The 13514-nt window shown below is 39.4% G+C and overlaps 1 protein-coding gene across 4 annotated transcripts in view; it reads left to right on the top strand.

Moving 5' to 3' along the window:
• The window catches only part of pbx4 (pre-B-cell leukemia transcription factor 4), a 418773-nt gene extending 405639 nt beyond the window's left edge, over positions 1 to 13134 (top strand). For all 4 annotated transcript variants that reach the window (XM_059992097.1, XM_059992099.1, XM_059992100.1 and 1 more), the window contains 2 exons: positions 2239 to 2328; positions 9674 to 13134. In XM_059992097.1, coding sequence (XP_059848080.1) covers positions 2239 to 2328; positions 9674 to 9766 — 183 coding nt within the window. In that variant the 3' untranslated portion in view covers positions 9767 to 13134. The remainder of the gene's footprint in view (positions 1 to 2238; positions 2329 to 9673) is intronic.
• The last annotated feature ends 380 nt before the right edge of the window (positions 13135 to 13514 follow it).

Here is a 13514-nt window from a genome sequence, read left to right on the forward strand (position 1 = left end):
AATGTGAAAAGGAGTGTACTCCATCATCGTACCAGCAAGTTCCTGATGGCCAGGACTTCTATCATATAGGTGCAATTGCTTCAGAACACAGAAACCATTTGTTTAATATTGCATACACATTAAAAAAATGTGCTTTTCATCTAACCTAGTTTAGATGCTGAGCCACGGACAATATTAGGAAGAGACTTTGGGAGAAAGTTGTGTTTCAGTGCGGTCAGTGAAGGAGTACTAAAAAATCAAAGTGTCAATGAGCTTAAAGATTGAGGCATATGGAAAGGAGGCGACGAGAGAGATAGGCAGCAAATAATGTCATGAAAGAGCTTGACATTATGTGTTAACACAATTGCTTTGCAGATTTCATAAATGCCAGACTTGTATCAAAGCAAATTTGGTAACATTTTCAACAGTTTTAGAAGAAAATATTAATTTCTAAAGTTAAAAATGTGATTTTGACAAATATACACATTCCACTTGGAAAGCTTCCAATCATGTTAGATTGCTGACTGCATTGGAGAATTTGTAGCTTATAACTGTAAATTTCCTTTGAATGAAAGTAGGTCACGGAAACAGTGAGAATTGTACTTCATCTGGAACTTAAAGGGAAAGGTATTGTTTTGTTCCACAAAATCTTATTGCTGCAGCAGTTTTATTAGCAATAATCATCGCCTATTACTGCAAGCCTTTAGAAGATTCCTTTCATTTGAGGAATATAATAATTTATACACATCATAACATTATAGTACATCAACCATTGGCTTACTCACTCTTCATTAAAATTAGTCCTTAGATTGACTTTGGGTTGCTTATTCTACACAGACATTATACTGCTCATAAAATGTAAAACATACAACATTATCAGCATAGTGTTCTTGCTTCCTTCTACCCTCCCTCATTTGCTTCTTCATGTGATTATCTAGCTTATTGTTAAATATTTGTCACTTCTATTCCACGAGTAAATAGGTCACCAAATAGCAGTGGTGGAAATTTCAGATGGACATGGTGAATTCACAAGCAATTGATCTCTTCAGCAGAGTCAATGCTTCAGAATGTCTCTAAGTAAAATTTGAGATCTAAAGTAAGTGTAATAATAAGCAGGTTTATACAAGATATCTTAGCTCAAATTAACAGTGAAACTGATATTTACTAAATATTTTTACTTGGAAAGTTTGCACAAGAATCAGATATAATTCTATGCCAGTGATCTTCCTAAATAATGCTGCTGTAAATGGATAGCCTGGTGCATTTGCACTTATAGCTTTTAGTACAGGTTTGAATGAGAAAATCCAAAGCTCCTCTAAAATATTTCTACAACAGGATTTAGAGATCCTCTTTGAACAAAAATAAATCACTGCTCTCCTCTGCAATTCAGTGTTCAGATTTCATATTTTGTTCTTTCTGGAAGTTCTATTTCATGTCATAACCATTGATTTTTAAAACGAATCTTCATCTTGCCCTGTTTACCACAATACTAGACACTGTGCTTGTGTATGACTAAGAAAGGATGACCAACTGAACAAACAAAGCAAGTTCTACGTGGCCCAGGACTGACATGTGAAATTATTGCTGCACTGGTGTTGTAACAATCACTCTGTATTCAATATTGCTTTACAAATAACATACAACCATTCAGCATTGACACAAGCCCTTCAGCTCACCTCATTCATGTTAACCGTGATGCTTATCTGTGCTCCTCCCATATGTCTGCGTTAGGCCTGAATCCCTCTACATATTTCCTATTCAGGTACCTGTTTGAACATTGGAATTGTATCTCCATCTACCACCTCTGACAGCTGATTTTGGGGAAACCTGACTTGTGGTACCATCTTCCCTATCTCGAGCTGTATACTGTACATTGTGCAGGCTATACTGCACTATTTAACACTGCGTATGCTTGCTAACTACAAACACAATGTTCTCAAACAACCTTCCCAGAATAACAGAGTTCAAATGACAATCAACTGAACTATTCTGTACAGTCTATAGCCTTAGCATAAGTAATATTAATACAAGGAAAGAGATTATTACACAGACCATTTTGATTGCAGGTCGTGATTGATTTTGAGAAATGAGATGTCCTGGGAATAGTGCTCCAACAGAGAATGGGTACAATGTGTTTACATTGTTCATTTAGATACTACGAGATTATATTTACATATATTCATTCATTATGAAAGTGGATAAAGCATCCTGTGTGGATTCGGTGGAGAAATTGATAAGTTGACTTGTTCTGCCCTTTAGGTGGATTCCCTGCGTCATGTTATACACCAGACAGGCGGCTACAGTGATGATATAACAGGAAGCCAGATGTACACCCCAAGGCGTATAGATGTAAGAATCATCTTCTCATATTTTATGTCTGTGGGGAGAATTAAATGGTTACATATATATATTAATTAATATACACATATTAATTTTAGTCAAGGTTCCCATTCATTTCTGAACATGATGCCTGGATGAAATAAGATCCAGTGTTTTCCTGGTGTATGTGATGAATAAACTCTTCTCGGGCTTTCAGCCAGGTACAGGTATCGATTATTACCAACATTTTGATGACAAACTCTGCCATCTTCTCCCTGAAGTGTCAGTTATAATCTGTACCCAGCTGGAAGCCAAAGAAGAGTTTTTTTTTAATTTCTGTATGTTTTTAACATGAATAGCAGTGTCTGTGGTTAACTATAATCACAAGTCACCCTTGACTGGCCTATTTTTGTCCACTGCCATTTAGTGCCTCCAATGTGGTAAGGCAAGATTCAGAGATGAGTTACCATTTGTGTTGAATGCTCTTTAAACATTCCTTTTTCACGATGTCTCCAAAATTCACTCTTTCTTATTAAGAAAAGGAGAAGTTCAAATTTTAGCTAGGTTTGTGTTAATGCTAATCACAGAATTACTGGATTGCTACGCTCAATTAGTTTGTTAGTGTTCTTCAGCAAAAGAAGTCTGTTGTTGCTGCTCAGATTCACAAAGCAGATTTCAGAGGTCTAGAGCAGCTTGGGATGTGAATTTTTTGGTCCAACTTGCTTTCCACACACCCATTCTGCCTTCCACCCTCCTGGTTATAATGAACATAAGTGGAGGGTGAAAGGGATGAAGAATGGGTGGGGATGGAGAGGTCAGTGACTAACCCACACTCTGGAGACATTCATTTACATATGGCAATGAATGTAATGGCTCAGATTTTAACTCCCATGTTTCTGGCCTTGAGAAATCCATCAGCTAAAGAGGCTGCCTGGTGGGATAGAAAAATCCAGCCCAAACTGCTCTCCTCCATAGTACACATGCTGCCAGCTGTTTGCTGCAAGTGTATGATCAGGTGAAGGAGTGCTGTCACCTTTACCTTTGACTATCTGAAGGAAGAAAGATACGGTCTGATATCATGGTGAATTGGAAAAACCATCTGAAACTTCTGTTTCAAAAGAGGTTGTAGGATAAAGGGGAAGGAGCATCTGAGGAATATGTAGAAGCACACCATCATCTTCAGTGTGCTGCTCTTGGATGTGGACTCAGTGGTAATTGCACCAGTAACTGTCCGTGCTCTGTTCCAATGGAAACAAACCTGCTCCGTTTACTGTAGCCGGCACCAATTACATATCATTGCCACAGTACCATAGTAGTGAGCTCAACGCTATTACAGCTTGGGGTGGTCTAGAGTTCCAGCTGAAAGTCCTCTCTGTGGAATGTGTGGGTTTTCTCCAGGTTGTCCAGTTTCCTCCCGCGATCCAAATACATAGCAGGTGGGTTACTTTGGTCATGGTAAATTATCCCATGGTTAGGTTGGGGTTAATGGGTTGTTAGGTTGCTGGGATGGTGTGGCTGGAAGTGCTTGCTCTGTACTGTATCACTAAACAAAAGATAAATCTTCTGCAATAGAGTAAGTTAGGTCTTAGTGAATGAGTTATAATGTGTCTCAATGATGGTTCCACATCTAGCTGAAAGCTGTGCTTGTGAGGTTCAATGTGTGTAAAGATGAGCAAATCAAGTGTCAATTCTATTTACCATAAACATTTAGCTGGATTAGGAATTTGCTGTGGTGCATTGGCACACATGCAACAAAAAACAACATTCCACAATTATAAAGAATAAAGAATTATATAAAAAATAAAGTTAAAGGTTAAAGTATGAATATGGAATAAAAGGTCCATAAATACACATGCCAGCATGTATTTATAATGTAAACAACATTATGAAAAAGTGGGGTTTGTGTTTACAGGGCAGTGCAGCGGCTGAGGTAATGGATGTAGGGGAGAGGTGATGAGCTAGCTCGAATGGTTGAACAGATTACCCGCCTGGAGGAAGAAGTTTTTAAGATGATGTGGTTTCTGTTTTAATAGCCTATAGCACTTTCCAGAGGGAAGCTTTTGGAAAAGCTGGTTTGCTGGGTGGATTAGTATCCACATGATGTTTTACCTGTCCACTTCTTGGAGTCATGCAAGTCCTGCTGCGATGGTAGAGTGCAGCTCGTGGGATCTTCTGCTTTCCTGACAGTTTGCTGTAGTTTTTGTATAGTGTGAGAGGATGCTCCATGTGTAGAATTGCATCGGCTTGTTCTAGGGAAAATAGAATCTTAATAACCAAATGAATGTTAGGTAGGAGTGATAGATTGTTGGTAGTGGGTGGTGGGTGATGAATAAAACACTGTGCGAGGCTAGTCATGCAAATGGAATCTGATGATGACTGGCCTCGACCTCATATGGATGTGGAAGTTTGGTGTGTGTTTTGTTAAGTGCTGTGCAGGCTCTCCTCAGCTGCCTGTACCAGTAGCTGAAGTGCTCCTCCCAGAGCTGTGCATTCCATCCATTAGTAAGCACAATGGACATGGTTTTGGCCAGGAAAAGTCTATGGAATCTTCAAACCCTCCTAGGTCTCTGAAATGCATTTCAATTCCTGCAGCGTCCAATAAGCTCTATCTTTTAAGAGGTGGTTTCATTCAGTAATAACGAGCTGTAACTAGCATGGGACAATCATGAAGCTATGGAGATAATAAACACTAGAAGTGGATTCATACAAAGAGCATGGGACTGGAGTTTGGGCCTGTCCAGCATCAGGTTAAATCAACTTAATTGTGCTTTGTAGCCCAACAGCTAATTACAAGATGTCTCCAGCTTAGCACTCTCTAGTTTACTCTTCATGCTGTGGACATCACGGCCATTAGACTGAAAGTGTGATTCCTATAATGTTGAACTTGTCTGGAGCATTCTGTTAGTGTTAAATGTCCAATTCAACTTGTAAGTAATATGGCTAATGATTAGCAGCAGTATATTCTTAAAAATGAGACCTGAATGAGCATGTCAGCTCCTTCTAAGCCCCCTCGTGTACAAAACTTTCAAAATTATATGGGATTTCTTGAACTTTTTAGAACCTATGAATCAATGAACAAAATTAGGATAAAGAGTCTGAACGTAGAAATGTTTGAGACCATAAGTGAAATCTGTAGATTAAAACATCTTATATACTGAAGTGAACCCCCCTCCCATAATTCTCCGATCCTTCTCTCCCCCAAAATCCTCTCCCTCCCTTCCATACTCCTATCCTTTTATCTCCAATGCCCTTTCTTTCCCAGCACCTTCTCTCTTTCTTCTAGCCTGTCCCACATCTGTCTCACCTCCTCTCACATATACTCATGATCAATTACCTTTCTCTATTTCACTTCCATCGCTTCCTGTCTCTCCCACAGCTCCTCTCTCTGTACACACTTTTCTTTCTTCTCATTGACACATTCTGTCCCCTACTCTGTTATTCTCCCAAGCCCTGTCTACCATGTCTGTTATCCCCATCCCTCCTCTCTTTTTTTCTCATATCATTCACATCTACAGTGCCAATAAATGTATTCACCCCCTTTGGAAATTTCCATGTTTTATTGTTTTACAACATTGAATCACAGAGGATTTAATTTGGTTTTTTTGACACTGACCAACAGAAAAAGATTCTTTCACGTCAAAGTGAAAACATCTCTACAAAGTGATCAAAATTAATTACAAATATAAAATACAAAATAACTGAATGCATAATTAACCCCCTTCAATTTAGTATTCAGTAGATGTACCTTTGGCAGAAATTCCAGCCTGGAGTCTGTGTGGATAGGTCTCTGTCAGCTTTGCACATCTGGACACGGCAATTTTTCCCCTTTCTTCTTTACAAAACTGCTCAAGCTCTGTCAGATTGCATGGGGATCATGAGTGGACTTTTCAAGTCCAGCCACAAATTCTCAATTGGATTGAGATCTGGACTCTGACTTGGCTGCTCCAGGGCATTAACTTTGTTGTTTTTAAGTCATTCCTGTGAAGCTTTGGCTTTATGCTTGAGGTCATTGTCTCAGTGGAAAACAAATCTTCTCCCAAGTCACAGTTCTCTTGCAGACTGCATCAGGTTTTCCTCCAGAATTTCCCTGTACTTTGCTGCATTCATTTTACCCTTTACCTTCACAAGCCTTCCAGGGTCTGCTGCAGTAAAGCATCCCCACAGCATGATGTAGCTACCACTTTGCTTCATGGCAGGAATAGTATGTTTTTGATGATGTGCAGTGTTAGGTTTACACCAAACGTAGTATTTGGTCTGATGGCTAAAAGTTCAATTTTGGTTTCATAAGACTATAGAACCTTCTTCCAGCGGACTTCAGTCTCCCACATGCCTTCTGACAAACTCTAGACAAGATTTCATGTGAGATTTATTTCATCAGTGGGTTTTCTCTTTGCCACTCTCCCATCCTCCCATAAATCTGCGACTGGTGAAGCACCTGGGCAGCAGTTGTTGTAGGTGGAGTATCTCCCTTGTCAGCCACTGAAGTTTGTAGCTCCTCCAGTAGGTCTCTTGGTGGCCTCCCTCACTAGTCCCCATCTTGCACGGTCACTCAGTTTTTGAGGACCTGGCCTGTTTTGGGCAGATTTACAGCTGTGCCATATTCTTCCCATTTCTTTATGATTGACTTAACTGTACTCGGAGCTATATTTAGTGACTTGAAAATTTCCTTGTATACATCTCCTGACTTGTGCTTTTCAATAACCTTTTCGTAGAGTTGCTTGGAGTGTTTTTTTATCTTCATGATGTAGTTTTTGTCAGGATACTGACTCACCAGCAGTTGGAATACAGGTGTGTGTTTACTACAGTCAATTGAAACACCTTGACTGCACACAGGTCTCCAAAACAGATCTCCATTTAACTAATAATGTGACTTCTAAAACCAGTTGGCCGCACCAGTGATGATTTGGTGTGTCATATTAAAGGGGGGTGAATAGTAATTCATACAATTATTTTGTGTTTTATATTTGTAATTAATTTAGAGATGTTTTTACTTTGACACAAAAGTTTTTTTCTGTTGATCCTTGTCAAAATTAGATCCACTGTGATTCAATGTTGTAAAACAATAAAACATGAAAACTTACAAGGGGGGGTGATTACTTTTTATAGGCACTGTATATCACACTCACTTTCTCTCTGTGTCTCCTCTGTTTCTCTTCTACTCATTCCGCTCCAATTTAGAGCCTGTGTATGAAATGTCCCTACCCACTGTCCATCTCTGGAGATTGGCAGCTAGGCCTTCACTCCCACACCTTGAAGTAGTGACCCTCTTCATCTGCTTGCACCCAATGGTTGAAGAGCTCCTTCCAGAGTCACCATATGGATTCTGTCCATCAGGAGACACAATGGACATGATATTTGGCAAGAAAACAATTCCCCAGAAATGCATGAAAAAAGTACTAACTGCTTTTCCAAATTCCAAAAGCTTCTAGAACCTGGCAGTGCTCAAAAAATTCCCCTCTATCCTAAGCCATAAGTTCATACAACCGAGAAACAGGCCCTTCTACCATACTTGTCCATGTTGATCATCAAACACCTATTCACACTAATCTTCCAGGTACCCTATATTCCCATTAACTTTCCCGGATTCCACCATTCATCCACATGCTAGAAGCAACGTGCTGAGGGCAATTATCCTACCAAGCAGAACTGCCCAGTTCCTAGGTTTCTTCCGGCTTGTACATGAAGACCTTACAAGCTCTGACCAGAGATTTGGATTGAACCTAGTTCAGCAAAGGTGTGATACAGCAGCACTACCTGCTGTGCCACTGTACCACCTGTCACAAGCTGTAATCCACTGCAGAATGAGGCCCAGAAGAAACATACCACTGCAACAGCCTGTTCTTTCCTGCTGCAGTAGTATTTCACCCACAAGAAGCTCTCAAGCTCTCAAGAAGCTCACAATGAAATTCAGACATTTGAATATGTGCACACTTGTAAGGAATAACAATTCAGGAATTATGGATTTTTATCCCAGTTCACTGTGTTCCACCAGGCTCCCTTGTTCCCAAACCTTTCTCTGCATAAGTCTTACCATAGGTTTTCCTCCTAAGATGAAAAACCTCACACTTGTCTGCCATTTTACAGACCATTTATACAGCTGGTCCAGATTTCTCTGCAAGCTTTGATAACCTTCCTCGCTGTCCACTACACTCCAAATCTTGGTGTTATGCATTAATTTGATGCTCCAGTTAAACTCTGTATCGTCCTGCTCTTTAATATGGATAACAATCCTTTTCACCTATGGTGCCACTTGCAAGGAATTATGGCTAAATATTCCAAGTGCCATTTGTTCTACCACACACTTGAAGCTCTGCCATTCACTATATAAGTCTTACTTTTATTCTCCTGAAACGTAACATGTCACATTTCTCTGTATTAGATTCTGTCTGTAATTTTTCCAGCTGTTCTAGATCCTGCTACAAACTTTCATAGCCTGCTTCATAGTCAACTACATTCCAATTTTGGCGTCATCCACAAATTTGCTGATCCATTTCAACACATTATCATCTAAATCATTAATATTTATGATAAACAACAATGACCCAGCACTGATCCCTGTGGCACGCCTCTATTCTCAGGTCTCCAAGTCAAGGAAGCAATCATCTATAATCCCTCAGTGGCTACTGATTTAAACCTCTGGACCAGCCTGTCACGTGGAACTTTGTCAAAGGCTCTCTAAAGTTCATGTAATCAACAGCCATGATTGACATTAGGTTCAGTGGTCTCTAATTTCCCAACTTATTCTTAGTCTTTCTTGAATAAGGTATCCTCCAGTCTTCTACCACCTCAACCACGGCTGTTTTAAATATCTCTCCCAAGGATTCTGCAATTCCTGAACTAGCCTCCTACAAGACCCAAGGGATACCTTGGGGATTTATCCACCCTAATTCACCTCAAGACAGCCAGCACTCCTCGTCTGTAATCCTGACTACCTGTAAGACTGTACATTGGCTGAATGAATTTCTTATAGAGTGTGAGTTAATTCCAACAGATTTGTGACTTTTTGTTTCTTTCCAATAGTTCAGGTCACTATTATGAAGAAATACTCGAGAGTCTTGTCTTTACTTACAGTTTGTCATTACTGTGATGCCATAGGACTTTTTGATGTAATTTTTACCAGAGGCATTGGAGAAGGAATCATCAGCTTTCTGATTTCTCTTGAAAGTTGTCCTGATGATGAGCATCTTTGTGTTTTGACTGTAATGTGGCTGGCTGGGGTTTAACCTGCTGGAGGGGACAGGCTTCTTTCAAAGCAGTTAATGAGCTGAGCCCATGTTGAGCACTACTTTGAAGAAGCAGTCATTGCTAGCACAATGTAGATGTGAAGAGCAAAGCCAAAAGGGATAGATACTGACTCTTATTCTTTTTCTCTCAGGTTAATGGCAGCTGGCAGGATGCTGCTACCCCATCTTCTGTGACTTCACCCACTGGAGGACCAGGCAGTGTCAACTCAGATACCTCCAACTGATGAGTTGTCAGTGGTCGTCTACTGCCCATTACTTTTCACTTCACTAGGCCCATTGGATGAGAACGTGATTCCAACTTGCTATCATTAGAAGGGTCTTTAGGATACTTTCTCGGGTAGAAGCTCCCTGCCACCTGTATGTAAATATAGTATGACAAGAAAAGGTATTTATACATTTTTCACACAATTGAGTGCAGCCAATTACCTCACTGTAAAACCCTTTTGAAACCAATAGAGGAATGCTTCCTGTTTAGGTTACAGTGCTTACACACTACCTCTCAGCAATACACAATTAGACATTCCCATCCTTTAGTCACCACATACATCTGTGAGTTTTAACTATCTGTTCCCTTCATTCTCTGTGTTGCAATGCAGTTCAGCCTCACAGGTCAGTTGTATTAGGAAAAGGTTATTTCAAGTCTGATGCATGAAAATAAAACCCACCTATTACTGCTTTTCAAAGTTCCTGCTTCTAAATGAGCAGCTGTTTAGCCGTGTTTTAATATAGGTTGACGTGACTGCAGAAACTGACATTGAACCCTACACTGACCACGTGATTGTGTTAGGGCATGCAGGTCTAATAAACTAATGCAGACTGACTTGTTGTTTTCTGTTGACGTGTTAGTCTTAGTGTCTGACTAGAAATTAGTACTAGTTTTAAGAGATCAGCTCAAAATCTGGCTAGAAAACAAATTATTTCTCAGGGCTGACCTTGGATCATTTCATTTTCAAGCTTGGTAACAATAGGATAAAGGATGTTTTACCAGTAGCACCAATGTGTTACAGCGACATGAACTTACACATAGCCCCAGCCAAATGGATTGCTGTGTTCTATACAAAAAAAAACAATTTAAGGATTGACCTCAGTTACTGTGTGGAAAGTCTCTGTTGGTGACTGGACCGACTTAAACCTAGTCTGCACTTGCCTGTGTGATAATGTTGAAGCAGTGAGGTAACATTGTGCCTGCTGACAGCTGTTACTGTTCTGCACAGTGTGAATGTTAACAATGGCCAAAGCCCTTTATTAACGTTTTCTTAAAACTGAGATTAACAATGAAAAATAAAATAATCATGAATTTTGTTACTTATTATGACCTTATGTACTCTGTAGTTCAATTCCTTAGTTATGCTTTATCAAAATCCTGCTTTTCTGGAGCCCCAGTTGGCAATGCCTTTTGGGCAAACTCCTGTTTATCAAAATGGCAAACCTATCGACTTGTTTCAAATTGGGGGTGGGACGGGTAGAATTATTGGAATAACAAAATAAAACTTGGCTGCCTATATATAATCAGAGTTAACAGCAGGAGACAAATCTATCATACAAACGGGACATAGAAAGTCTACCATTACCAACTAAAATTTGTTTGTAAGTTTGGAAAATTACTTTGGTAAAGTACAGTAGGGATGTTTTCATTTGAATTTTATAAATGTCAGCACAGACCGTCAAAAAGTAACATGATATCTTTTTGCAAATGTGGAGTTGTAACATTCCCGAGTATCTCCTCCTTTTGGTGGTCGCCTTCTGTGTGCAATTAGTGTCTATCCAAATCTACACTGCCTGTACCAAAAATCTCCATTAACACAGACGCTAACAAAAAGTACACGTGGTTCAGCTTTACTAACTTTTTTTAATCTTACGTTTCTGACGTTCTGTATCTTGATGGTTGTGATGTTTGAACTTTTGAAATTTGATGTTATTGTACAAATTCTGAATCCCAAAGGTAATTTTTACTTAGTGAACATGCTGATTCATTACTGTAACTGTAAAGGAATGACTGGTTGAAGTTCAAGAGGGCTCTGTCCCAGGAAACTTCCTCGTCTCTTTTTAGAACAGTGTATGGAGGCAGTTTTCTGTTTGCTGCAGGACTCCTCCCTGCCCCTGAATGTGACATGTTTTGCTATGAATGTATTCAGTCTCACGAAGCTTTAGGTCGGCATTACTGCGCGCATTGGTCCGAAGTGATCTGCAGATTTGGATTTAAAAGTTGACAACAGACTACTGAAGTTCTGTGTGCAAGATGCCAAAACTGCAGGACAGCCGACTGAAAAGGAGCGGGAAATCCAGGATTACTGGGAGACCAGCAAAAAAAACCACAGCCAGTCACTCCCGTTTAAACATTCAAGCATTTAAGATAGTCTCCTGCATATTACTTTTAAATTAGAAGTGCTTTTTATCAGTTTTCATGTAATTTTCAATGCAGAAGGTTTGTACAAATTGGATGGAAATCTTCCTGATGTGCGAACTTTAGCCTTCAGACAAGCTGCTATTACAGTCGATGACCACAGGAGGCAGCCAGCACTCCCAACTCGGCACTGATCACTTTTAAACCACGCTGCAAGATGCTGTTCACCCACTGTACTAAAACAACACAAATGTTAAAATCACTGTGTGCTGCACACGTCCTGTTAAATGTTTCAAATTAATGTCTAATATGGTGGCGTGCCCTCTCCAACCTGTCTGCCGTTTTCCGAAAATGTCATCCAGTCCCGAAGGTTTGATTTCAGTGTAAGAATGAAGCTGTGTAAAAAGCTGTGACTGTGATCCACTAGGATACATCATTTTCCAATGCCAAATACAAGTGATTTCTGTTTGTAGAGACGGAAAGCGATGGAGGTAAGGGGTACATAAAACATTTAACAAATAACAGGCCTAATCAGTGGCATTTCATTATCAACACAGGTTTCAATTTTTCAATCAAGTTGAAGTTTTAGCAATATTTTGGCAGAGGGTGTTTTTCTCAGTGGAATTTCACCAACTGACCATTTTCTAACTTTGTAACCTGGGCCTGGGAAGGGTGGTAACATTCAGTCCACTGGGATAATAAATACGAGACATGTTTTTATGTTATATTTTCACCTGAAAGTCTATTCCCACTCACCCACCCCAAAAAAACTTTTTCCCCAGTACACAGAACCTCTCGTTGGGTAACAACAAAGCTCAATTTATATATATTATATACATTCAGAAACAATTTCCTGCGGCAAGCTACCATCTAAAGTGTCAGTGTTCTGGAAAAATAAGACTAACTAAAGTATCAGTATCTTCTGGTAGTAATAGAATAGTGGTCTGAGACAAGCAGAATCAGATATCTGTTTAAATAGAATTCTATTGTAAACTTTTAATTTAAAAACAACACTTAAAATTTACACTTCTGGTGTAACTGCAAGCACGGTGGGTTAGTTTTCAGTTACTGACTGGAATGGATTCATGCCTTCACAAAACATTTTTTCCATTCCATTTCCTTTAAAGCCATGTTGTTACAGCTCGATAGTAATTTGGAGAAAAACCATGTTGAGGAAGAGTGTATTGCATTTTTATTTGTATGGTTAACATGAAACAGAATAAAATGTTCCTTTTGCCACAAACCAGAGTTAATATAAATCTCAATGATATTTTGTGCAGTTTTTTAAAGCATAAATTAAATCAGCAGGATGGTCTGTCCTGGGTAAATGGAAAATAGCATGATCCGTGCTCAGCACTGGAACCTGCTGTCTCTTCAATTATGTACCTCCCTCCTTTTGTATCAGTGTTTAATTGTGTACGTTTTAATTTGTTCATTTTTTATAAACTCCAATGAATATAGGCCCAGCCTGTTTTATCTATTTTCATGTGACAAACTCACCATAACACTAATCTCTCCCCTATATACTATATTCCCATTAATACATCATCCTTCTTGGATAGGGAGACCAGATCTATACTGCATTCCATGAGTTGTCTCATCTAGACTCTTATTACAATTGGAGCAAG

This window comes from Hypanus sabinus, chromosome 16, assembly GCF_030144855.1.
Source record: "Hypanus sabinus isolate sHypSab1 chromosome 16, sHypSab1.hap1, whole genome shotgun sequence".
NCBI lineage: Eukaryota > Metazoa > Chordata > Chondrichthyes > Myliobatiformes > Dasyatidae > Hypanus > Hypanus sabinus.